This window comes from Schistocerca nitens, chromosome 3, assembly GCF_023898315.1.
Source record: "Schistocerca nitens isolate TAMUIC-IGC-003100 chromosome 3, iqSchNite1.1, whole genome shotgun sequence".
NCBI lineage: Eukaryota > Metazoa > Arthropoda > Insecta > Orthoptera > Acrididae > Schistocerca > Schistocerca nitens.
Window position 1 is genome coordinate 925,334,390 of NC_064616.1, and position 27,982 is coordinate 925,362,371.

The 27,982-nt window shown below is 42.8% G+C and overlaps 1 protein-coding gene across 1 annotated transcript in view; it reads left to right on the top strand.

Annotated features, from left to right (window-relative positions):
• Positions 1 to 27,982, top strand: part of LOC126249492 (uncharacterized) — a 1,087,724-nt gene that overhangs the window by 897,735 nt on the left and 162,007 nt on the right. Inside the window, exon 13 of the mRNA XM_049951143.1 lies at positions 22,160 to 22,324. Within this exon, the coding sequence (XP_049807100.1) occupies positions 22,160 to 22,324 (165 nt within the window). The remainder of the gene's footprint in view (positions 1 to 22,159; positions 22,325 to 27,982) is intronic.

A 27,982-nucleotide genomic window follows, 5' to 3' on the forward strand; every position in this document is an offset into this window, starting at 1 on the left:
TAAAAGGCAGATAAAAGCATGAGTGGGAGAAGAAATAAAGCAACATTTGATTAGTCCTACTGGTAAGCCGCTGAACTCTGCCACCTAGATTGAATATCTTGGTGTTAAGTTAAAAAGTAGTATCTTTCAAGAAAAAATTTTAGGTAATTGGTTGCCCAGTTAAGGCAGTTGTAGAGAGAGAAAGTGGAGCGCTTTTACTTATTAAGGAAGATTGAGTAATTAACAGCGCTACATTAAAGGAGGTCACACGTAAGACTCTTATGTGTCATATTCCTGAGTAGATGTTCTCCACAGGTATAATACATTTGAAGAACGCAATTTTTAAGCCACCAAAGCGGTTGCACTGACGATCTTTTCTTATACAGAGTGTAACAAAAGATACAAATTAAATGGGATTTTGGGAGCATCTTGAGAAGCAAATTGAGAACGGGAAACGATGTCTGAAACGTCATCGAACGGCGCTTCAAAGCGTCGAAATTATAAACGCGTGTGCCCACTAACGAGTAAACTTCCGCGAGTCGCTTGCAGAAACTAATTCTGAAAGTTCGTTCACGTGGAAACACCGCCAGCAAGTCGACTTCCCAAGTTATGTCAACTTGCAGGAGTAGCTTTCGCAAGTTAGTGGAGACAGTTTCTTGCATTTTGCTACAAGTGCTTGCTGAACTTGCCAGTTGTCAGTGTCGAAAAGGAGAATAGCGCAAAGACAGGAGGACCAAACCAAATGTACCATTAGAACTCCTAAACATATACTCGTATAACTGCCACCGCGGCCAAGGCAGTGCGCAATGAATCTACCGATTACTTTGTTTCACCAGAAGGAAAAGTAGAATTGCAATACAAACCACTGTAAACTTCAGATGATTTTTTAATATTAGCGTAAACATAAACCCATTACATTTGTAATAAAAGTGCAAATATTGTATGCGAAAATCGAAGAGTAATTAATAGGCCATCCTTTCGTGACATAGCTTGCCGCATTTTTGTATCCCGTTTTCGAATATTTGTTTGTACAACAGAATAGAGGTATTCGAAATCAGCATACGATACTCGCAGAAAATTTTTAATCTGAGCGAAGTCTTATGATTTTATTTCATTCAATAGCGTTTGTTAATAACTTTAATATATACGCCTCTGTACTGATTTCTTCATCCAAATATTACTTTTTTCCTTAACTTTGTTTGTCGTGACGATTTTCCACAACAACAGTAATGCAATAACGGTGGCGACTGCTCTGGTTTTTATGCACGACGCTGTAAATTTCCACTTGCCTATCTTACGACGCAAATTTAGTGGAAACACTTCTGCAAGTAATTACAGCAAATACCAGATACGAATTCACCACAGCGATTTGCAGAAGTAACTTGCACAAGTTTTCGTTCTGAAGAAAACACCTCAGCAAGTGCTTGCAGAAGTTACTTGCGAAAATTTCTTGCTAGTTTACGCTCACGTTAAGGGTGACCTCTTCGGCACCTAACGTGAGTCTATACATGGATGACATCATAGTTGTGATGCCGGCAGTATTCTTGACGTCAATTGGCGTCGAACGCGTGCATGGCTTCGTCGATAACACTTTAGAGCATAGAAACTAGCGGCATGAGTTGGTTTCTGTAACTGTGACACCCTGTAAAGTGGTTGATTGACTTTCTCAGACATTGTTTCTTTATCTCAATTTGTTCCTCAAGACACCCTCTGCAGCGTCTCCAAGTATGTCAGTATCGTTTTGCTACAACACATATGTTCGTGAATGTAAGGAACCCTTACAGTACAGATTACAGGAGTAACAAGAATTCTGAGACATACTACTAGATTTTCACTGAAACAGTTCGAACAGTACGAATATATCACAGATATATCCAGGTATCTAGCGTGGAACATACGTTCCTTTTGCGAAGAAATACCGTCGAGCACGTTTATGGAACCATTACTCGAGGCACAGGACGTAAAAATATTCAACAGATCCCATTCTATATCTCACATAAATGCTATAACAACAAGGTAAAAGAGCTGAGGTTGGGTACTGAGGCATAAAAATGCTCCATTGGAGAGTGGAATTGGAAAGAGGGGGACAAATTGTGACTGTTATACTGAGATAGTGGTACTAGTGACGTCACAAGTGAAACTTGATCACCCCCCACCTCTCCTGACTCTCTTCGTTGCAATTTCTAATTTTGGCAGGGGAAAGTTGTTTTTTTTACATAACACAAATGCCTTAGTCAAACTTCCTTCCTTCACCACAGCTTCAATTTCCTACGAAGTACGTGGGGTCACCTACATTTACTTGTGATGTCACTAGTACTATTAGTTCATTTGCATAGGCATAACTGGCGTTCAACAACCACCTTTGTCATGCACGCTTCTGGAGAATTTATGCAGATTCAAATGAGGGAGTCTGACCATTTCATCCCACATCCGTGACCTGCCCCTCGCAATTTCCATCTGTCTGTGGAACTGGGCAAAAATGTTTGAAGGAATGGGCATAGAAGTGCTAGTAAGGGTGTAACATTAATTATATTCAGTCACTACAAATGCTCAACGGACTAGTTGTTGCAGTTGGAGATGTAGTTTCCACCGGTTGAGATTAATGTCGTGCCAGGTATATTTGTTTATACTTGTTCATTCCGGCTTTCAGCTGCTTTTCGTGTAACCAGTCCTTGCATTCGTTGTTTCTGACAACGGTGGATAGCGGCTCTGTCTTTCGGCACAATCTAGATTCTGAGTTTCGCTCATACAAGGACGCTCAGTTGGAAGATGAGCCAGTGTTGCCGAATCCGGCCCCAGTAGTCCTGCAACGGGTCCCATCCTCACTAAACTCGTGTGTCACCTGATTTTCTCTATTGTAGAAATTCGTCAAGAGCTCAGCCTGTTTAGAATATTGAGCCTCTGGACCCGAGATATTTTGCACTCATCAATATTTGCGCGATTTTTCTAATTTTTTAACGACAAGTATAGTCTGAAAACACATGCTATGACATAAAAAGTGTCGCTCGTTTCTTATTGTGTGACACGAAGAAAAAAGATCAGAACCTACACCACATATTTCATACTCACTCACTCGTAGTCTGTTCCCAATCACTAATAATAAATTATTTGCATGTTTTCTTCAAATAAGAGCTGCACTGTCTACTGGTACTGTCTCGTTACTCGAATCATCGCATTTAGAAATAAGTACGAATTTCATAAATTCAGAGTTACAGAAGGGACAATATTTACAATAGCTGACCGTAACAAAAACGTCGCAAGTTTCAGTAACGCATCATTTTAATTTCTCCTGTTTTAAGCCCAAATTTACTGTAACTCGCAACGCTCAAAAGCTGACAGTCACACACTCCAAGATTATTTACACGGAAAAAGCATACAAACTTGGATAAATCTGTCAAGATAGATAGCGGACCAAAGGTGTAAGCTACTGGATACTCAGTATCACCTCTTGAACGTGTCTGTCGTTCAGACAGCGTGTTGTAAGTCAAATCTCGCGCCTCGAAACAGCTCCCGCGTGGCATAGAAGCATATCGGATCATCCTTTAGACTAGTTTCTGTAGCTTCAAATAAAAACAGGCCATTCAAACTGCGGAGTAACAGACATACTCTGTCAGGCATCGGACCTCGGGAGATTCGTTTCTTTGTCCAGTTGAGCAAACAATTGCAGTAATTTTCACTACCGTTAAGCTTGAATTGCATCTCGACAGATCACGTGCCATTTTTTACGAACTCCTGACGCTCGCTAACTATGCCTTCAAATCAGTCATAATACTGAAGTCTTCAATACGTGTCATCCTCACTCATAGTGAGCAGTAATCTCAGAATACCTACTTTCCCTTTGCAGCATTTATATTTCGACCTGCACCCTGTCATTTCACCCCCTTTTGCCAGTACACTAGTTTTTGCTGTGTTCGACAAATTGTTACATCGCAGGAGTTGAACTCGTTACAGTTCTCGATTGCCCACATCTTTCCTTGCGTATAACATCAACAATACCGTCTGCACACAATTCTTTCTGAATATGGACAATGTTCCGATGGTGGTGGTAGCTGAATTCCAACTCATTCCACCATCGTTACTACACCTCTTTAAAGTCCACACACTTTATAATATTACTTCCATATGAGCTTGTGTTGCTCAAAATAAAATCTTTAATTTTAGCCAGCTTTACCGTCCTGTCTTCTCCTCGTTACATGCACGTAACTAACATGGCCTTTGTCATCATTTAAGAAAACTTTATACTTCGCTATTGCGTAAGAATCTTAACTAAATTTCATTTCTTGTTTTTGAAAAAACAGTTAATTTTCAAGGAATGAGTACATTTTTCCAACTCCATGTAACGTATCAGTGATTACGCCGAAGCCTCATCACAAAAGCTGTGATCCTGCGGCCTTCCATAAACTGCAGCAACGCCGAGTGAATGAAGATGAAGGGTAGTAGGAAGCTTGAGAATGGAGACTAAAACTGGCAACAACGCTGCTAATCGCTACAACGGCACACAAAAAAAAAAAAAAAAAAAAAAAAAAAAAACTGTTTTAACAATGACGAAACGTGATACGTATCACCAAACAGGACCGTTTAGTCACAACTAGGCTGTTTCACATCGGATCTAAGATCAGTATTGACATCACATCGTGCAGTACTAGCAAGAGACACGCCTCTGGGACCTATGAAGCTGGCCTGAACTGGGGAAATTTTCTTCACGAGCGTTTGTTTGGCAAGCGGATGGGATTTGATGCGGCACAATTTCTCATCTCAAGACTGAGAGTCAGTATCCACGGTTAAACTTTTAATCTCTCTGTAATTTACTGTGCAGTGAGGACACGTGACAGTAGTGATCCTTCAGTCGGATGTAGATATTAACCGCAGTGACCAGTCAGTGGTGTTCGAACGGAGAAAGATGTTAGCTGGGACCAGCCTCCATCCGCTCCCTTCTCTATAATTAACACAGCCACTACACTACACACAGTTGCTTATACTAAAATAATTACACTTAGGACACCTTACAAGAAAGCTACAGTAGCGCTACCAATGAACATGGCTTGCAACATACGGAACAATAACAACAATAATGCCTTGTTTTATTTGAAAATCTCCCATTTAAGCGTCTGACCTGCCACTGAGGAGCGGAATAGACCGTTATTGGCAAATACGCCGAGTTACGACGCAGTGCAATGGACAAGTCTAGTACATCCGAGTCCATTGTAAGTGAGGAAACACGCAACGAAACTGGCGTGCCAAGTTATCACTTTGAGGAAAGAAACACTCGAGTGTAACAATCTACGGAATGTCCAAACACACCTCATATCCGTTAGTGAGCACAGTTCGTTGTAGGCGCATACCAAAAGCTTCATTATCTACAAGAAACTGACCTACGGTTTAGCCCACGGTATCCTTTGCGAGGCGTCACGGTAGCAGCGTCTATATCGTTCTGGGCGCAGACAATTCAGTTCTTGCGAATTTGCTGTCCTGGCTAAAGGCTAAAGCACTCCGTTGTTTCTCTACCGTATTTATACCTATGTAAAGAAATACAGCATGTATTTATTGCATTCGCAGTTGAAGCCACCACGTGCAACTACAGCTATAAAGTTTTTGCAACAGAATCTGCAGTTTCAATGAAGCACTAAATAAACACAATGCGTATTGGTTTCTTCTTCTTCTTATATAACCAATAAGATTTCCTTTAACTCATGAAACAGGAACAGTGAGTAGCCGAAACGCAAATGTATGGCTTCCCAAGACTTCTTTGTTAAAACGGTCTCCTTATTTATTCCAAAGATACTACCGGATGTCTGGCCCAATTAGACAATAGAAATATTTATACAGGATGCCCCAAACCTTTGGGACTAAAATCATACAGACGATAGAAATTCCTAAACTGACGAATGAATAATTGGTTTTTTACTGACATATACAACTTATACCATCAAAATAAGTTAATATTGTCGGAGAAGAATCTGAGTAGCACCGTGGTGTAGTGGTTATGAAACTAAACTGTTGCATGCAGGATCATGAGTTCAAAACTCACCTGGACTGTACAATTTTAATTTCTATATTCAGTTCGAGTACATTCTAAAAGTATCCACAAATGTCAAGATCATTGTACTGGAATGTTCTGTAGCGCTCCGTGCTCTTATGTGTGAAAGTGGTGAATAAAACTTCGTTAAATGAAATTAGTGTTCGTCATTCATCTAATTACACCTTCTTCTACGTGACATTATTAACTGTTCAAACTCAAGAATACCTGAGTCAGTGCACGCGCTGATAGATAATCCATTTACAGAACTGAAGTGTGACTTAAAAGTCATTTGGCTACATTGATTCCAAGTGTTGGTTATGCTCGGGGGCGAAACTGGTACTACACCAACTACTCTCTCCGGGAATAATTTTTTGTCGAGGACCTTATCCAGCTCTCTGGGCCTGGAGCAACCACCGTTTTCGCAAATTACTATCCATGGCGATAAATCTTTCCACTTTGGATGACGCCTACCTCAAAGTTATTCTCTTCATAGTCATTAAGGTTTCCGGATACTACATCCTACGCTATACGTTAAGCTCACTGTACAAAATATTATTCATCAGCCTTCAAACACCAAAAATGCCTCTGAGCACTATGGGACTTAACATCGGAGGTCATCAGTCCCCTAGAACAGTGAACTACTTAAACCTAACTAACCTAAGTACATCACACACATCCATGCCCGAGGCAGGATTCGAACCTGCGACCGTAGTAGTCGCGCGGTTCCAGCCTCAAACACCACACTATAGTCTGATTAAAATTACTTGATAGTTGACAGTTCTCGTGTTGTAGCTGGTTTCCTCCAATCAGAGCGCTCAACGTCACACCAGAATCGTTCTCCGTTGCCAAATTGCCATAACAATTAGTCAGTTCACTTCCAACTCCTTGTCTGGCTTTCTTTTTTGATGTGTTTGGATGTTGTACCCTGGATCTCGCCCTTTTATTCCGTATTTCACCACACATGACAACTACGACAACCACACACACACACACACACACACACACACACACACACACACACACACACAAAATGATGCCAACGAAATAGACACATTACATACACAGCACTAACCAAACACTACTGGATTCTTCTGCACAAGACGCGATTCAATGTCACATATACAGTTATTATAATCAGAGAGATCGCCTTACATTAGATAAGCTTCGCACGATATTGCATGAAGACGAATTTTTGAAGACTGTACTAATCGTTGCGATTAGGTCACTAGAGTCATATTACAATCAGTTTCCGCCGCATAATGGCGTAGCGCAGTGGTCAGCATTTAAACTTGACGTGTGGAAGGTCGTAAGTTCGAATCTCGAGAAATGCAGCGAGGTTCTTTATTTTTATAAATCTAATCAAAAGATTTTGATTATTACTTTTATTCAGTTAATCGGTTTACACGCATATCTTTTTAATTTTTAATGCTTTGCTGTGTCATTTCCATCATATTTACTTTTTTTTATTTGCTATTATTTTTCTTCCTATCATTTTTTTTAGCTCTGCCGCAGATGGATGTGGCAACACTGTAGTGGCAAGTTAACTATCAAGTAATTTTAATCGGACTGTAGCCTCCTTGGAGCGTTTTAGATAGTGTAGAACTGGTATCTGGCGGTCATTTGACTCTCCATTGCTGACGTAAGTCTTAGCAGTAAACTGGTGTGTATGTGCCATTCCGTTGTATGAAATCGGCGTAGTAAAATGGGCGACATGGAGACATGCATGGCAGAAGGGCAGAAAGGGGCCATTATGTTTGGACGTGCACATGACCACACTGTGAATGGAGTTGTCCGATTTCCGTATGTATCAAACCAGACTGTTCAATGTGTGTACAATTAATGGTGTACAACGTAACATGGTGTAAGAAAAGTGGTCGTAAAAGAGGCCTAACTGACAAAGTCCTGAAGACGACGCTTGTCAATAACAGCCAGTTTCAAACCGACAATAATTGGAATTGTTCCTGTCAGTGAATGCAAGTCCATCACCACCAGCTTCCAAACGAACATTGCGAAGGAAGCACTATGCAATGGACTTCTAGAGTCTGGAATGTAATTGCACGTTTTCAATGAGCCAAACAGCATAGAAACGGTACAGTACTTCAATGGAGGCGACTAATGTGCTTCTCTTTTCAAACGATGCCAAACGTTGAGTGCATCGACGGCCCAGTGACGCGTTTAACCCGCTGAGTGTGCTGGAGACGGTTCTTTGAAGTTTACGGCGGTATTGTTCGTTCTGGGTTCACTCTTTCTGGTTACCGTAAATATGAACCAAGGTGCTTATTTCAAGAGTCTTGGTGGACAGTTATTGCTCTTTCTTTTACACCTTCATGGTGAGTACACAGTGGACTCTGCGGTATTCAAGGATGACAGTAGCTGTGTTCACAGGGTTGCGTGTATACATTTCTGGTATGACAAAGAATTAGGCACTCTATCGTACCTCGTCCGGCCCGCTAAATCACCTGATCTAATCTCATAGAAAAAATCTGGGATTATATAGAACAACAGGTGAAAAGCAGCAGTCATAATCCCCGTACTATGGTAGCTCTTTCGGATATAATCAGTAATGAACGACTTCAGTTGGATATGGCGTGCCATTAGAAACTTGAGGCGAATTGCGGCTATTATCAAGCGTAAAGATAGTGATAGAAGGTATGAGCATAATGCCTGCTAGGGGTGACTTTTTGTACGGTGCGTTTACAAGTGCGAAATCCGTTAACGAGTACTGCTTGATTCTTGGACAAACAGTAATGAAATGTATATGTTGGTGAACTATTCCGTAGTCGCGTCACATACCACTGTGTACCGATTTTTAAGGTGTTACCGCCGACGTCTATGCAGCAGGCAAGTGTTTCTTACGGGCAATAAGTTGTTCACAAACGCACACATTGCTTCGTACTGGTTCAAATGGCTCTGAGCACTATGGGACTCAACTGCTGTGGTCATCAGTCCCCTAGAACTTAGAACTAGTTAAACCTACCTAACGTAAGGACATCACACACATCCATGCCCGAGGCAGGATTCGAACCGGCGACCGCAGCAGTCGCATGGTTCCGGACTGCGTGCCTAGAACCGCAAGACCACCGCGGCCGGCGCTTCGTACTGCCTGAAATATTCATTTGCTACCACTTGTACCTCATCTCAAAATATTTGATTTAGATCATATACAGCCTGCATATTTTACCGTAAATGTTTGGGGCATCTTGTACAGCTCACAAGACATGACATATCACCACACAATTAATCAAGTAAATTATTTCCTGTAGTATGTGGATCCCAGGACAGCGAGGAGACCGGTGTATCGTTAGAGGAGGCAAGGGCGATAACCATCCCTACCTCCCAGGCGTATCTTTCATAGCATTAACTCGACCAACGGCAATGGTGAATGCCGGTCGTGACGCGTGAGCGTCAGGCCCGGGTTGAGAGTGCCATTTCCATCCTTGGAGTCTAATTTACTGCTCTGAGTTTAACTTTACGGCTATTTCTATATTTATTACGCATTGGTTGTGAAACGGGATTACGGGCAACAACTGTCTCCTTGGACACAGTAAGTGCTTCGCTATCGACAACTCGAGCTTCGGACTCGAGCAATCGCGGAACGTTCTATTGAGACGGCGCTTCAAGAACCCTCTACAAAGCTTGCGTGTGTTTTGAATATTTGTTAGTTTGTCAGATTAGACTGCCAAAGGCTTCCTCATAGCTCTACCAACACAACACAGATTGTCAACAACAAATAGTTACAGAAATATGGATTATAAAGTGAAATATTGTGTGACAGCCCACTTAGGAAGACATCTGGACTGGCCTTTACTGCTTCCCAATGACTTTATACCTACCCCCTGTATTTGAAATTTCGTTCCTGCAATGCGTGGTATAAAAAAAGGAAAATACTGAATTTCACGTACCTCACTCGACGCTCAGTGTCAACGGTGAACGTTAGTTCGTTTCTCGTTCCAAATGAGATAGTATTTAAAATGAATTTTTATGTACTCATGGATTGGAAGGTCCCAGTTCAGTTCATCCCTATCCAATATGTGTATAAAGGTTGTCTCTTAAGTGCATCTGTTTAATGTAGCCAACTGTAATGGGAATTTAAGTTTATCCATATTTTAGAGCTGTGAAGGTAACTGTACTCAATAGTAAAACCGGCTTCAGTCACTTATTTTGTGTTTTATTAGATTACATGATGCACTTCAGACCCTGTGGGTCCATCATCAGGTTCAAATTGTCCAATAAATAATTTACATTTGCTCTTGAGTGAGGTAAAATACGTTTTCCCGTTATGATAGAGTTAGATGTAAGGTTTTGTATTTCGAGAATCAGTTACGGAAAATATATGGATAACACTGGAAAAATAATGACAAACTTACCGAACAAACAAGGAAGAACATTTTTAACCTTTTTTAAGATCATTCTGTCATCGCACGTCTTGTCACTCAAGGCGCACATTTGTTTACACATTTTAAAAATACTTAACGTGATATGATCCAAGATGAAGTTTGTAACGTAGTGTCGGAGATCTGAGTATTAAGAAGCTGGCATATGCAACGAGTAAATTTGAAACAAATCTTTAAAATTAGTAACATGACTATCGCTACCTAAATCTGTCTGTTCATTTAGCATAGGTTCAAGCTTTTTGATTTTATGGAGTTATACTTACAGCTATTCTAATAAATCGAGGTTCTTAATATTGCCTTCGTTTGTAGTACTACGAAACTGATTTAATCCTATTGATAATGTGTTTGGTTTCTAGCATATGCTGTGCAATAACTGAATTTTGAAAGTGGTTAGTCTAAAAGTATTTATATGTCCTTGAACCAGTTTTTGTTTTTTCTGCCTGTTTTCTCTACATAGTACGCAGGACAACAGGGGGCTTGATACTTTATACATTCCACTGCTGTTGAATATTTTTCGTTATCTGTTTTTATGCTGTTAACTAGTAAGTGTCCTAACTTATTATTAGTGGGGACTTGAATTGCTACTTTGTTTTTTCAATACATTAGCAACTTTTCATTATATGGAGTCTGTGTATGAGATCCTACCAAATATTTTATCTTCTTTCTTAGTGTGGCAATTTTTTGTCTTAATTTTGTATATTTATGTGTCTAAATTATCAGTTGCAGCCACATTTTATGGCAATACTTTTTATTGTGTCCAATTTCGTCCTAAGGCTGTTTTCTTCCGAGTCAAGCGAGTGTGCTCTGTGTAGCTTGGACCTAAAGGCAGCATGACGTGTACAGCGGGATGACATGATGAGTTGTCAATTATTACATGTGTGTATGTGTATTTCCCTGTATGCTGTACTTACGTTTTTGTTGGAGGTTGTTCTACTGTGGCTTTTATACCTTTGTGGAAAGAACTGAATAATGCAAGTAGTTCCTCAGTCTCCTCTTTTGTGCCACCATATAGCAGCAATATATCAGCAACATACCTCCATAAAACACTATGTTAATTTTAAGCCTGTTGTTTCTTTCAATAAATTAATTTCAAGATGTGTGAGAAACATATCGGCCTGGAAACTTGATATTCTACTGCCCTTGACAAGACTTAATTCTGTTAGTAAAATTTCCCATTTGAGGTACGGTAATTACACTCCTGGAAATGGAAAAAAGAACACATTGACACCGGTGTGTCAGACCCACCATACTTGCTCCGGACACTGCGAGAGGGCTGTACAAGCAATGATCACACGCACGGCACAGCGGACACACCAGGAACCGCGGTGTTGGCCGTCGAATGGCGCTAGCTGCACAGCATTTGTGCACCGCCGCCGTCAGTGTCAGCCAGTTTGCCGTGGCATACGGAGCTCCATCGCAGTCTTTAACACTGGTAGCATGCCGCGACAGCGTGGACGTGAACCGTATGTGCAGTTGACGGACTTTGAGCGAGGGCGTATAGTGGGCATGCGGGAGGCCGGGTGGACGTACCGCCGAATTGCTCAACACGTGGGGCGTGAGGTCTCCACAGTACATCGATGTTGTCGCCAGTGGTCGGCGGAAGGTGCACGTGCCCGTCGACCTGGGACCGGACCGCAGCGACGCACGGATGCACGCCAAGACCGTAGGATCCTACGCAGTGCCGTAGGGGACCGCACCGCCACTTCCCAGCAAATTAGGGACACTGTTGCTCCTGGGGTATCGGCGAGGACCATTCGCAACCGTCTCCATGAAGCTGGGCTACGGTCCCGCACACCGTTAGGCCGTCTTCCGCTCACGCCCCAACATCGTGCAGCCCGCCTCCAGTGGTGTCGCGACAGGCGTGAATGGAGGGACGAATGGAGACGTGTCGTCTTCAGCGATGAGAGTCGCTTCTGCCTTGGTGCCAATGATGGTCGTATGCGTGTTTGGCGCCGTGCAGGTGAGCGCCACAATCAAGACTGCATACGACCGAGGCACACAGGGCCAACACCCGGCATCATGGTGTGGGGAGCGATCTCCTACACTGGCCGTACACCACTGGTGATCGTCGAGGGGACACTGAATAGTGCACGGTACATCCAAACCGTCATCGAACCCATCGTTCTACCATTCCTAGACCGGCAAGGGAACTTGCTATTCCAACAGGACAATGCACGTCCGCATGTATCCCGTGCCACCCAACGTGCTCTAGAAGGTGTAAGTCAACTACCCTGGCCAGCAAGATCTCCGGATCTGTCCCCCATTGAGCATGTTTGGGACTGGATGAATCGTCGTCTCACGCGGTCTGCACGTCCAGCACGAACGCTGGTCAAACTGAGGCGCCAGGTGGAAATGGCATGGCAAGCCGTTCCACAGGACTACATCCAGCATCTCTACGATCGTCTCCATGGGAGAATAGCAGCCTGCATTGCTGCGAAAGGTGGATATACACTGTACTAGTGCCGACATTGTGCATGCTCTGTTGCCTGTGTCTATGTGCCTGTGGTTCTGTCAGTGTGATCATGTGATGTATCTGACCCCAGGAATGTGTCAATAAAGTTTCCCCCTCCTGGGACAATGAATTCACGGTGTTCTTATTTCAATTTCCAGGAGTGTATATGGCAATATTAGTTGCAATATTTTAATGACCTCTGATATTTATGAAACTGATAACTTTTAATATTTTACTGAGTTTTTAAACTGGAAACAGTAAAGGAAACAAAAGAAAAATACGGAGTAGGAATTAAAATCCATGGAGAAGAAATAAAAACTTTGAGGTTCGCCGATGACATTGTAATTCTGTCAGAGACAGCAAAGGACTTGGAAGAGCAGTTGAACGGAATTGACAGCGTCTTGAAACGAGGGTATAAGATGAACATCAACAAAAGCAAAACGAGGATAATGGAATGTAGTCGAATTAAGTCGGGTGATGCTGAGGGAATTAGATTAGGAAATCAGACACTTAAAAAAATGGTTCAAATGGCTCTGAGCACTATGGGACTTAACATCTATGGTCATCAGTCCCCTAGAACTTAGAACTACTTAAACCTAACTAACCTAAGGACATCACACACATCCATGCCCGATGCAGGATTCGAACCAGCGACCGTAGCGGTCACGCGGTTCCAGACTGAAGGGCCTAGAACCGCACGGCCACACCGGCCGGCTGACACTTAAAGTAGTAAAGGAGTTTTGCTATTTGGGGAGCAAAATAACTGATGATGGTCGAAGTAGAGAGGATATAAAATGTAGACTGGCAATGGCAAGGACAGCGTTTCCGAAGAAGAGAAATTTGTTAACATCGAGTATTGATTTAAGTGTCAGGAAGTCGTGTCTGAAAGTATTTGTATGGAGTGTAGCCATGTATGGAAGTGAAACATGGACGATAAACAGTTTCGACAAGAAGAGAATAGAAGCTTTCGAAATGTGGTGCTACAGAAGACTGCTGAAGATTAGATGGGTAGATCACATAACTAATGAGGAGGTATTGAATAGAATTGGGGAGAAGAGGATTTTGTGGCACAACTTGACTAGAAGAAGGGGTCGGTTGGTAGTACATGTTCTGAGGCATCAAGGGATCACCAATTTAGTACTGGAGGGCAGCGTGGAGGGTAAAAATCGTAGAGGGAGACCAAGAGATGAATACACTAAGCAGATTCAGAAGGATGTAGGCTGCAGTAGGTACTGGGAGATGAAGCTTGCACAGGATAGAGTAGCATGGAGAGCTGCATCAAACCAGTTTCAGGACTGAAGACCACAACAACAACAACAAGTTTTTAGATTGCTTCTATTGCTTCTTCAGTTGGTACATTTGTAAATATTTCAAGTAGGTTAGTTACATCAAAAGAAGCAAATCAACACTAAGTGATCAAAAGTATCCGGACACCTAGCTGAAAGTGATTTACAAGTCTGTGGCGCCCTCCATTGGTAATGTTAGAATTCATATGGTGTTGGCCCACCCCTAGCCTTGATGGCAGCTTCCACTCTCGCAGGCATACGTTCAGTCAGGTGCTGGAAGGTTTCTTGGGGAATGGCAGTCCATTCTTCACGGAATGCTGCACTGAGCAGAGGTATCGATGTCGGTCGATGAGGTCTGGCACGAAGTCGGCGTTCCAAAACATCCCAGAGATGTTCTGTAGGATTCGGGTCAGGACTCTGTGGAGGCCAGTCCATTACAGGGATGTTATTGTCGTGTAACCATTCCGCCACAGGCCGTGCATTATGAACAAGTGCTGGATCGTGTTGAAAGATGCAATCGCCATCCCCGAATTGCTCTTCAACAGTGGGAAGCAAGAAGGTGCTTAAAACATCAATGTAGGCCTGTGCTGTGACAGTGCCACGTAAAACAAGGGGTGCAAGCCCCTCCATTAAAAAAAAAAAAAAGGTTGTGAAATCTTATGGGACTTAATTGCTAAGGTCATCAGTGCCTAAGCTTACATACTACTTAACTTAAATTATCCTATGGACAAACACATACACCCATGCCCGAGGGAGGACTCGAACCTCCATTAAAAACACGACCACACCATAACATCACCGCGTCCGAATTTTACTGTTGGAACTACACACGCAGGCAGATGACGTTCACCGAGCATTAGCCATACTCACACCCTGCCATCGGATCGCCACATTGTGCACCGTGATTCGTCACTCCACACAACGTTTTTCCACTGTTCAATCGTCCAATGTTTACGCTCCTTACACCAAGCGAGGCGTCGTTTGGCATTTACCGGCGTGATGTGTGTCTTATGAACAGCCGCTCGACCACGAAATCCAAGTTTTCTCACCTCCCATCTAACTGTCGTAGTACTTGCAGTGGATCCTGATGCAGTTTGGAATTCCTGTGTGATGGTCTGGATAGACGTCTGCATATTACACATTACGACCCTCTTCAACTGGCGGCAGTCTCTGTCAGTCAACAGACGAGGTCGGCCTGTACGCTTTTGTGCTGTACGTGTCCTTTCACGTTCCACTTCCCTATCACATCGGAAACAGTGGACCTAGGAATGGTTAGTAATCTGGAAATCTCGCGTACATACGTGTGACACAAGTGACACCCAATCACATGACCACATTCGAAGTCCGTGAGTTCCGCGGAGCGCCCCATTCTGCTCTCTCATGATGTCTAATGACTACTGAGGTCGCTGATATGGAGTACCTGGCAGTAGGTGGCAGTACAATGCACCTAATATGAAAAACATATGTTTTTGGTTGTGTCCGGATACTTTTGATCACATAGTGTAGCATCTGCAGGAATATCTATGTCTTTAATTTTAGCTGCTAAATCTTTTACATTCTTAACTGAGTATGACTTATCAAAAATAAATTACTGCTTCAAAATTTCAGTCAGTAACTGAGAGAGTTTAAAGGTTTGTTGGTTTCTTGGTTGATTAGGGGGAGGGGACCAAACAGCGAGGTCATCTGTCCCATCGAATTAGTGAGGGAAGTGGAAGGAAGTTGGCCGTGTCCTTTCAAAGAAAACATCCTGGCATTTTCGTGAAGGGGTTTAGTGAAATCACGGAAAACCCAAATCAGGATGGCCGGACGCAGGTTTGAACCGCCGTCCTCCCGAATGAGAGTAGAACTTAAAGAAGGTATATTTTTAGAATTGACAATCGGCCTAAATGGAACATTAACTTCAAATGGTTCGAATGGCTCTAAGCACTATGGGACTTTACATCTGAGGTCATCAGTCCCCTACACTTAGAACTACTTAAACCTAACTAGCCTAAGGACATCACACACATCCAAGCCCGAGGCAGGATTCGAACCTGCGACCGTAGGAGCAGCGCGGTTCCGGACTGAAGCGCCCAGAACCGCTCGGCCATAGCGGCCAGCGGAACATTGAGCTTATAGGTTTTAGGTTGGTATATATTATTGGAGGTATGTTGATAATACATTGCTGCTATATGATGTCACAAAAGAGGAAACTGAGGAACTACCTGCATTTTTAAATTCTTTCCACAATTGTATAAAGTTTTCAGTAGAACATGAGGAGAACAAAAGCATAAATTTCCTTAACTTAAAATCACCAACCTCAAACAAAAACAAAAGTTCAGCATGTACAGAAAACACACGTACACATACATAACAATTGACAAATCTTCATGCTGTACCCATCATGCTGCCTTTAGCTCCATTCTACACCGGGCACAGTCACTTGACTTAGAAGAAAACAGCCTTAAGACAGAACGGCACACGTCGATAATTATTGCCACAAAGAGTGACTACACAGCCAAAACAGTTGATAATTTAAACATGCAAAAATAAGACAACAAACTGCCACACTATGAAAGAAAATAAAAGATTTGGCAGGATCTCATACCTAGGCCCCATATCACATAAACTGATAACCTATTTAAAAGCGAAAAACAATGCAACACTGCCAGTCTCCAATAATAAGTTAGGACACTTACTAGTTCACAAAATAAAAAACATATAATCAAAAAATTCAACAGCAGTGGAATGTGACTGCTACGGTCGCAGGTTCGAATCCTGCCTCGGGCATGGGTGTGTGTGATGTCCTTAGGTTAGTTAGGTTTAAGTAGTTCTAAGTTCTAGGGGACTTATGACCTAAGATGTTGAGTCCCATAGTGCTCAGAGCCATTTTTGAGCAGTGGAATGTATAAAGTATCAAGCCCCAGTTGTCCTACGCACTATGTAGGGAAAACAGGCAAAAAATTCCAATACCTGTTCCAACAACGCACAAATGGTTTTAGACTCAACCGCTTTCAAAATTCAGCCTGTGCACAGCAAATGCTAGAAACCAAACACATCATCAATAGGATAAAAAACAATTTGGTAGTACTGCGCAATGAATCCAGTTGTTAGAAGCTAAATTTGTTAGAACAGCTGTAAATATACCTCCATAAATTCAAAAAACGTGAATCTATGTTAAACGAAAAGACAGATTTCGCTAGTCATGTTAGTAATTTTAAAGATTTATTTTAAATTTATTCCAACTTCTTTATACTCAGATTTCTGACACTATGTGATAAACTTCATCATTGATCATATCACATATAGGAACAGTTTTTAAAATGTGTAAAGAAATGTGCACCTTAAGTGACGTGATGTGCGACAGTAGAATGAATGTATTCTGACCCTGTAGGTAAAAAATGTTCTTCCTTGTTTGTTCGGCAAGTTTGTTAGTGTTTTCTCCATGATCCATTCTTCCGCATATGACTAGCGAAATACAAATCCTAACGTCTAGCTTTAACATAATAGGAACATGCATTTCACATCATACAAGACCAAATGCAAACTATCTACATCTACATGGATACTCTGCAAATCACATTTAAGTGCCTGGCAGACAATTTGCACCTGACGATGGACCCACAGGTGCCGAAAGGCATCATGTAATTTAACAAAATACCAAAAAAGTTGTGACTGAAGGCAATTTTATTCATCCTTCCTGTGAACTGTAATAGGTGTGTTTACAGTGTAGTGCTACGTTTATTTTGTTTACTGAAAGAAAGGAAAGGGTAAAATTCAGTGCCAGTACACAATCCTCTCGAATAGCACCAAGGCCGAGCTTAACGTCCCCATCCGATGGATGAGTCACCGACGACAGTGTCACGTGCCAACACAGCAGAGAGGTATGGAATTTAATCCAGGGCATACACTCAGTGGCAAAAGTATTCGGACAGTGGGAAGTTTCACAATGAGTACTCGAGAAACACTGACTATGAAACCCAAACATATTTATTAGCAATATATATGCGTAGCAACATTAATTACAAAATAATTATTGTATTATTTCGTTTCCAAAACATAAATAACAGAAAAATTAACAACAAAAATGAAACAACCTGCACACCCTGCTGCTACAAAAGTATTCGGACACTGTCCAATAAATGTTCATAAGTTGTACGACGAAAATGTCAATACCTTGTGGGTCCACCTTTCATTTTCAATACCTCCTCCAATCTACTAGGCATACTTTCCACGAGTTTTTTCGTGAAATCTGGGTCTATATTTGCCCATTCTTGGCGCAGTTTGTCTTTCAAGTTCTCCTCCGTATAGATGTTGTCCGCGCGGAGGATCCGTTTCAATTTATCCCACAAATGTTCGATTGGGTTAAGGTCTGGTGATTGGGGAGGGGGTGCAATACTTTCGGGCAATTGAAGAGCAACCACATTTGTACAATATGCGCGGTATGCTTGGGATCATTATCCTGATAAAAATGAAAGTTGTTCGCAATACCTAGATGTCGTGCACTCTGCGTCAAATGTCCTCGCAGTATATTCAAATACGCTTTCTTGTTCATCGTATCATCAATGAACACTAAATCACCCACCCCATTGCCGGACATGCATCCTCACACCATGATGCTCCCACCTCCAAACTTTACTGTTGGTCTGAGGTTCCTGGGGTTCAGCTCTTCATTGGTCTTTTGCCACACGTTTTCCTTTCCGTCGCTTTGCCATAATGTAAATTTACATTCGTCGCAAAATATCACCCGATTCCACCAAGCCTGATCGTATTCGGCGTATTCCCTCGCAAACTGCATACGTTTCTTCTGGTTCACTGCATTTATTAATGGCTTTCGCCGTGCCACTCGACCATGGTACTGCGATCGTCGTAGTACTCTCCGCACGGTTTCGGGATGAACTTTTATACGAAGGTCTCCCTCCACCTCACTTGGAATTCGTGTGGCAGATATTTTCGGATTCTGTTGTACCTTTCGCACAATCACACTTTCATCTCTTTGTGAAAATGTCTGTGGCCGTCCTGTACTGCAACGGAATTCCAATCGGTCTTTTTTCTCGAATCGTTTAATAATGTCGTGAATTGTACTGTTCTTCATGTTCACTATTGCGGCAATTTCCCTGCAGGTTTTCCCCTTCGCGTGATGATAAACGACAAGTAGCCTTTGCTCGAACGTCGAAAACTTCCCTCTGCGTCCCATCGTCGACCTGCATAGGCTTGCGATACGTGTTTACTAATCATCGCTATCGTCTCTCGGGAATGTCGGACACACTGCAGTCGCTTCACCCTCTGTGCGTCTCGGAATGAACTATTCTCTCACGTTGTCCGCCTTTGTCCGAATATTTTTGTTGCACCTTCCCATGCCGTTTTCAGGAAATGTTACGTAACATACACATGTCCAACAACAATTCTTCATATTTGACGCGTGTTTCACGTTGCGACATTGTACCCAAAGTCCCAAATACATTACAAAGTGCAATTTCTGTATTTTTTCATGCGACAAACTGCAAAATTATGCGCTGTTACTTGCTGTCCGAATACTTTTGCGACTGAGTGTAAGCGCAAAGTCTGACGATCTGGAACTTTATGCCATCATCTCTCATCCCCTTGTCTGCTATATTGTGGAGGTGAAAATTTGATACGGCTCCAGTATTCGAACCGGCTACCTCCGAATCGAGAGCCAACTTCCGGGTCAGCTTTTGCTACCACGGCTAGAGAGATGGGCTAAGAACGTGCAGATACCATTGTAATTGGCCCCAGATTTGGTTGTCAGGGAAGGTTTCAGGAAGAGGTATAGGCATTACAACGTAAAATGAAGAACAAACCGCCTTCAGTCACAAGTTGCGTTTATTTACTGCACTATGCATTTCGAGCCCTGGATGCTCATCTTCAGGTGCTTTTTAGTGATTTACATCAGGTTTTTTAGTTGTATGCCTGTTGATATTACATTTTTGTGTTACAACATGGTATATTGTAGATATAAGCTTAACAGCGTTAATAATATGAAACTAACTTACATTTTAACATTGTATGATGTCTGCTTCTGTTGTGCAGTTGGTATACACAATACACATCTTTAATTTTGCTGTACATACTGGGATATATACATAGTCACATACTTTTTCGCACATTGTAGTAGCAGAACGTAAATATGCCAAAGATTCTCCTTCATACAGATGTTCTACTTCTAAATATAATCGATTTTCTTGTTTCACAGAAGATAATATGGTATAGTATTACTAGTACACAGGTATTATTAAAATAATTATTTGGCACCATGTTGCGGGTTGTCAGCTGTTTGTACTATTATAGATTTGATTCCTCAGGAAAAAATAAACTTTTAAAGATGTAGAAAAAATTGTGGGTATTAAACTCTGTTTGTTCATTCAACAAGTTTTCGGAATATTTTTCTTTGTGTAGCATTATTTCTAACTGTTCTAGTAGAATAAGTTTTTTACTGTTTGGTTCTGTATGAAGCACAGTTAGGCTGTTGTGGATGTCGTCAAGTCTGTGTTTATTAATATACATGTGGTTAGCTATTGTAGATTTTTCAAAATGGTTTAGTCGAAAGGCGTCGGTGTGTTCTTTATACCGTGTGTGGAAGGTTCTTCCAGTTTTTCCTATGTAAAATGCAAGGCAACTGTTACATTGTAATTTATATATTCTACTGTGTTGTGTTATTGGCTTGTTTGTGTTCACTGTGTGAGGTAAGTGGTATCCAAGTTTGCTGTTTGTGGAGAAAGATATTTTAATATTGGTTTCTTGAATAAGTTAGCTTATTTTTTGTGATATTGTGCCTAAGTATGGAATGCTTGTGAAGATTTGTTTTGTGTCAGTAGTTTTCATTTCAGTGTTTTTGTGAGTGATGTTGGTCTGAATTTTTCTAGATAGTTTATCAATTGATTTTATAGAGTAACCATTATTTACTGCAATTATTTTGATAGTATCTATTTCTTGTGTTAGTGTTTTGGGTTTTAAAGGTAATGTATGTGCCCTGTTCAACATTGATCTAAATGCAGTGTAGGTTGGTTTTCGGTAAATGTACAAGTTATGTTCTTGTTGTTCATTCACAATTGTGAGGTCTAAGAAATTTATGGATTGATTTGTTTCATGCTCTATTGTGAACTTTATTTTATTGTGGAATGAGTTGATGGCACTAAAGATGAACTTGAAGAACTCCTCACATCATTCAACATTAACAGCCACAATTTTTTCTACACCTTTAAAAGTTTATTTTTTCCTGAGGAATCAAATCTATAATAGTACAAACAGCTGACAACCTACAACATGGTGACAAATAATTATTTTAATAATACCTGTGTACTAGTAATACTATACCGTATTATCTTCTGTGAAACAAGAAAATCGGTTATATTTAGAAGTAGAACATCTGTATGAACGAGAATCTTTGGCATGTTTACGTTCTGCTACTACAATGTGCGAAAAAGTGTGTGACTGTGTATATATCCCAGTATGTACTGCAAAATTAAAGATGTGTATTGTGTATACCAACTGCACAACAGAAGCAGACATCATACAATGTTAAACTGTAAGTTGGTTTCATATTATTAACGCTGTTAAACTGATATCTATAATATACCATGTTGTAACACAAAAATGAAATATCAACAGGCAAACAACTAAAAAACCTGATGTAAATCACTAAAAAGCACCTGAAGATGAGCCTCCAGGGCTCGAAATGCATAGTGCATTAAGTAAACGCAACTTGTGACTGAAGGCGGTTAGTTCTTCATTTTACGAACGTAAAACAGTCACGGACGAAACACTGAAAAACAATGGATAAAATTAAGAAACATTACAACGTACCCAAACGAAGGACAGGAAGTGTCTGTGTCAGCCCATCAGACCCGCAAGCGGCGGGGTGCGTATGTGTCAGCCTCTTTCCTTTTGCGAGCTGTCGCGATCCTTCTGGGTGTTCCTTTCTCAATTTCCGCCAGTATATGTCCTACTGACGTTACCTTTTTGAGCTGCCCTGCCAGTAACCAGTAACGGTGCTCGTTTACTAACTGTGGACCTGGTGGGCGGCGCGCAGAGGAGGAGGTAGACGCGACGTACCAGGTGCTGAAGCAGGCGGGAGAGATCCGCTCGGCGGGGCCCCAGCCGCCCCAGCCCCAGCAGCAGCAGCCGCAGCCGCAGCCGCACAACTCGCAGCACAACCCGCGCCGCTCCCTGCGGCCGGCCTGCTCGTCCAGCTCAGGTACTGCCCGCCGCCCGCCGCCCGCCGCCCGCCGCCAGCATCCAGCCGCCCGCATCCAGCCGCCAGCGCCGCACTTCCTTCCCGGCATCTAGCCAGCCGCTTCCGACTCAGCACTACAGCTGACACCATCGACCTCGGGGATCTTTGATTACTCTACCTATAATTTACACATAGTTTCGTCCCTTCTGCTGCGGTGGTTCAGCGGTAATGTCTGACTACGAATTTAAAGGTCTCGGGTTCGATCCCCCGATCATTCCGAGGATTTTTATCTGTAACTTTCCACTTCTTTCACCTTTGGCACTGTTTTGTAGTGTGAAAATTGCCGATTTGCACTATGGTTCGGAGTCCAAGTTAAACCATATTTCCCACTAGAAATGACTAAGTGTCATTTCATAGGTTGGAGGGACACAACGGCATTCCGCCTCCAATCCCACGCCTAGTAAAGTACGATCATAAAAAAGGAGTCGGACATATTTTTCGCTTGATATTAGCAATGGGAGCTCCCTTGAGCTATACATATATGTGAAATAATGCCCGTAACAAAGAGAAATAATACAGTAGTATCTGATTACAAGATTGTGAACATCACGAGAACGTCAAATCGCGTATGTAGCGATAGTACTAAGAAACTATATGAGATGGGGCGACGACGTAAAATCAGTATTACAGAAAGGGAATAGAAGATTTAGGTTTGTCGGGTGTATTCTGGGAAAATGCAATGTATCTTTAAAGAAAATCGCATACGAGGCAATTCTGCGACCAGTTTTAGAATATTGTTCCAGTGTTTGGAGCCCTCGTCAAGGCGTGACAATAGACATCGAACGAATTCAGAGATACACTGTTATGATCGTCACAGATCGATATGGCCCACATGAAAGTACACTCCTGGAAATTGAAATAAGAACACCGTGAATTCATTGTCCCAGGAAGGGGAAACTTTATTGACACATTCCTGGGGTCAGATACATCACATGATCACACTGACAGAACCACAGGCACATAGACACAGGCAACAGAGCATGCACAATGTCGGCACTAGTACAGTGTATATCCACCTTTCGCAGCAATGCAGGCTGCTATTCTCCCATGGAGACGATCGTAGAGATGCTGGATGTAGTCCTGTGGAACGGCTTGCCATGCCATTTCCACCTGGCGCCTCAGTTGGACCAGCGTTCGTGCTGGACGTGCAGACCGCGTGAGACGACGCTTCATCCAGTCCCAAACATGCTCAATGGGGGACAGATCCGGAGATCTTGCTGGCCAGGGTAGTTGACTTACACCTTCTAGAGCACGTTGGGTGGCACGGGATACATGCGGACGTGCATTATCCTGTTGGAACAGCAAGTTCCCTTGCCGGTCTAGGAATGGTAGAACGATGGGTTCGATGACGGTTTGGATGTACCGTGCACTATTCAGTGTCCCCTCGACGATCACCAGTGGTGTACGGCCAGTGTAGGAGATCGCTCCCCACACCATGATGCCGGGTGTTGGCCCTGTGTGCCTCGGTCGTATGCAGTCCTGATTGTGGCGCTCACCTGCACGGCGCCATACACGCATACGACCATCATTGGCACCAAGGCAGAAGCGACTCTCATCGCTGAAGACGACACGTCTCCATTCGTCCCTCCATTCACGCCTGTCGCGACACCACTGGAGGCGGGCTGCACGATGTTGGGGCGTGAGCGGAAGACGGCCTAACGGTGTGCGGGACCGTAGCCCAGCTTCATGGAGACGGTTGCGAATGGTCCTCGCCGATACCCCAGGAGCAACAGTGTCCCTAATTTGCTGGGAAGTGGCGGTGCGGTCCCCTACGGCACTGCGTAGGATCCTACGGTCTTGGCGTGCATCCGTGCGTCGCTGCGGTCCGGTCCCAGGTCGACGGGCACGTGCACCTTCCGCCGACCACTGGCGACAACATCGATGTACTGTGGAGACCTCACGCCCCACATGTTGAGCAATTCGGCGGTACGTCCACCCGGCCTCCCGCATGCCCACTATACGCCCTCGCTCAAAGTCCGTCAACTGCACATACGGTTCACGTCCACGCTGTCGCGGCATGCTACCAGTGTTAAACACTGCGATGGAGCTCCGTATGCCACGGCAAACTGGCTGACACTGACGGCGGCGGTGCACAAATGCTGCGCAGCTAGCGCCATTCGACGGCCAACACCGCGGTTCCTGGTGTGTCCGCTGTGCCGTGCGTGTGATCATTGCTTGTACAGCCCTCTCGCAGTGTCCGGAGCAAGTATGGTGGGTCTGACACACCGGTGTCAATGTGTTCTTTTTTCCATTTCCAGGAGTGTATAACAGAAATGCTCTGGAACCTTAAAGGAAATCCTTCAAAGAAAGACCGTGTGGATACCACGAAAACCTCTAAATTAAGAGAACCTTCGCCTCCATTATATACCTCGAGTGAGGATCATGAGAGCCCGCCCGACTAGCTGCGCGGTCTAACGCGCTGCTTCCCGAGTGGTAAGGCGTGCCGGTCCACGGCACGAATCCGCCCGCCGGATTATTGTCGAGGTCCGGTGTGCCGGCCAGCCTGTGGATGGTTTTTAAGGCGGTTTTCCATCCGCCGCAGTTACATTATGTCGGCGATTGCTGCACAAACACTGTCTCCACGTACACGTACACCATCATTACTCTACTACGCAAACATTTGGGGTTACGCTCATCTGGTATGAGACTTCCCAGGGGGGATCCACTGGGGGCCGAACCGGACAATAACCCTGGGTTCGGTGTGGGGCAGCGGTGGGGTGGGTGGACTGCTGTGGCCTGTTGTGAGTTGTAAACCACTGAGGGCTATGGCGAGACAAAGTCTCTCAGTCGTTTCTAGGTCCCCGGTTCAATACACAATACACACACAAGGATCATGAGAGATCAGGGCGTATAAAGGGGCATGCAGACAGTCATTTTTCCCTTGCCCACTACGCGAATGGGATAGGAAAGAAAATCTATAATATTGGGACTACATACCCTCTTCAGTGCTGTGTTCCGTGTTTTGCAGGGTATGTATGTACATGTAGCTGAAGCCAGTGCTTCGACTGGAAGAAAATATGTGTGGGAACGTACCTTTAATGTAGTAGTTCCATAGTATTATATCTCAACCATAACTTCTGAAAGTTTAGCACTCATGTTGTCTCCAGTGTTACCGAGATATCATTTGTTGCCTTCAGTTCTTATTGACTCACAAGCTCTATTGGAAACCAGAGTCTTATGTACACGAATTTTTTCCCTCAAACTAGATTTTTCTTTTCTTTTGTTGAAAAGTGCATTGATTTCACTGTTAACATGGCATCCTAGAAATCTGTTCTTCACTTCAAGCCACGAATATTCTGAAATATTTGTACTGTTCTTCATTCCAACAATCTGGAATATCTGAAGTTTCGCAAGTCACCACATCTGCATCATTTTCTTCATAGTCAGTCACTGATTTTCAGTAACACGTGTGCTTTTTAATTTCTCAACACACTGCTTTCTAATGCTACCAGGTAATTATAATTGAACTGAGAGTGTTCCGAGTGCTGCAGTGTGTGTTGTATACATCACAGGTCACTGAAAAATTGTAGGTATGTTCATTAATCAGTGCGTTTGCAGAGTGTGCTGAAAAATAATAGTTCCCCTTTTGCCACAAGGTGAAAATATGGCGTTGTAAGCTGTCATAATACGAAATGTTTCCCGTTTTGACGTCAGTATGCTGTTTGTCGCTTGGCGACACGCTTTGTTGTCTCTTGAGAAGTGGCTCTTGTTGTTAAGGGTTATGAAGGTAGAAGTTTTCCGTATGAAACGCAATGGCTTTTATGCACAGAACTGTCGCATATGGAGTTCTGCTCCGCCAATGCTTTGCAGGAGCATCCACTGTACTCATCTTATGTGACTCTGCGGTGTGGTTTCATAAACTCCTTCATTCACGGCCCGCTTTTCTCCGGGAACAAGACACCTGACATGCCTATTAGGTGCAGAGTGACATCTGCACGTTATAAGGACCTCTTTGTGCAACACATAATTTCATCTTTGCAAAATCGCAACTGTGTGCACATCACTATTTTCATGCACTATGGGGCGACACGACATGTCACTTTCCAGGTGAAAGATCTTCGGTAACGACCACATCATCTATAGGCAATTTCAAGTTGTGTGCTCTTCCATATCTGCTGACGTAAATCCATGTGACTTCTGACTGTGGGGGTATCTGAAAGATTGTGTCTGTCAGGGATGTATCCGTACTATTTATGGTCTGAATGATAGCATTCGACGACATATCACTCTGATTACACCGGATACAGGGCGAGCAACTGTCGACCAACCTTGTAATGGATACAGCGTGTTGCTGAGTTGATAGACCATTTTAAACAGATGTGACCACATAGTAATAAACATGCCAAAACCACCGTTATCACGTCTTTGATCGATCATTTACCTGCGCCCACACCACGTTCTGACTGCTTACAGCGCAATATTTTCACCTGGTGGCAGAAAGTGGAACTATTATTTATGTCAGCATACACACCTCGGACGCAACGATTAATGAACATACCTACAATGTTTCAGTGTCCTGCGATGTAAACAGCCCACACTGGAGCACTCAAATACTGTCAGTTTAATTTGAACCGCCCAGTAGTTTACTTCTCATTTATGTGGTTGGTTTTTTCTTCAGCCACTTCATCAAACTCATGATGGCGAAATAAGAAAATGATACAAAAGTATAGTTACTTATTCTTCAATCACCACATTGGACACTTCACAAATGCGGGTACTAATACCATTTCCAACCTCCAACGAAAACGGAGTTGACATTTGTACCGCTAGCATCGCACTAATGTAGCTGTAGACTGCAGTCATGGGAAACAGAAGTTACCTTGCGTTCAACAAATTTCATGATTATTGATTGTAATAAAATTGATGTAGACATGGTTTGGCATAAATATTCCTGGGAACGCCGTTCCCACCCACCTAAAGCACTGGATGAAGCATATTCTGTTCAAAACCAACCTTTTGGTTGATGACAGCTTTACAGTAGTTTACAGTAGCTGGTGCCCGGAACTTGTAGGTACTTGTCTAAAATCATGTACCATCGTCAGCTGTTATGGAAACATTTATTATTGCTACCGGCGTCGGTTGTTATTAATCATTATTAGGCAAAGAAATTTTTCAATCACTGCCTGTGTGTACACACTCATGACGTCTCATCTCATTCCACATAACCTCGAAAACACGAACTGTCGGCTATAAGTGAAAACATAAAATTTAAACGTTGTGAAAAAGGTCCACTATATCAGTAATGCAATAGTACACCGCATTCAACCTCTGGAAACTTGTCAGCTCTTGGAGCACCATCGTTGTTTCACGTCTGAACCTCGATTAACAGCAATAAACAATGTTTAAAACCTTCATATTTAGTTATGTTACCTATTTCGTGTTTGTGACGTTATGCACAATGAAATGAAACGTCATATATGTATCCATGCACACACACACACACACACACACACACACACACACACTGCAATTGAAAAACTTATTGTGCCTGATAATGACTAGTAACAATCAAAATTGGTAGCTACACTAAAGCACTAAAGATTTTCAAAGGAGCTGACCGCAGTACCACACGATTTTTGACATTACAAAGTTTCAGTAACTTACTGGATTTCCTCTAAA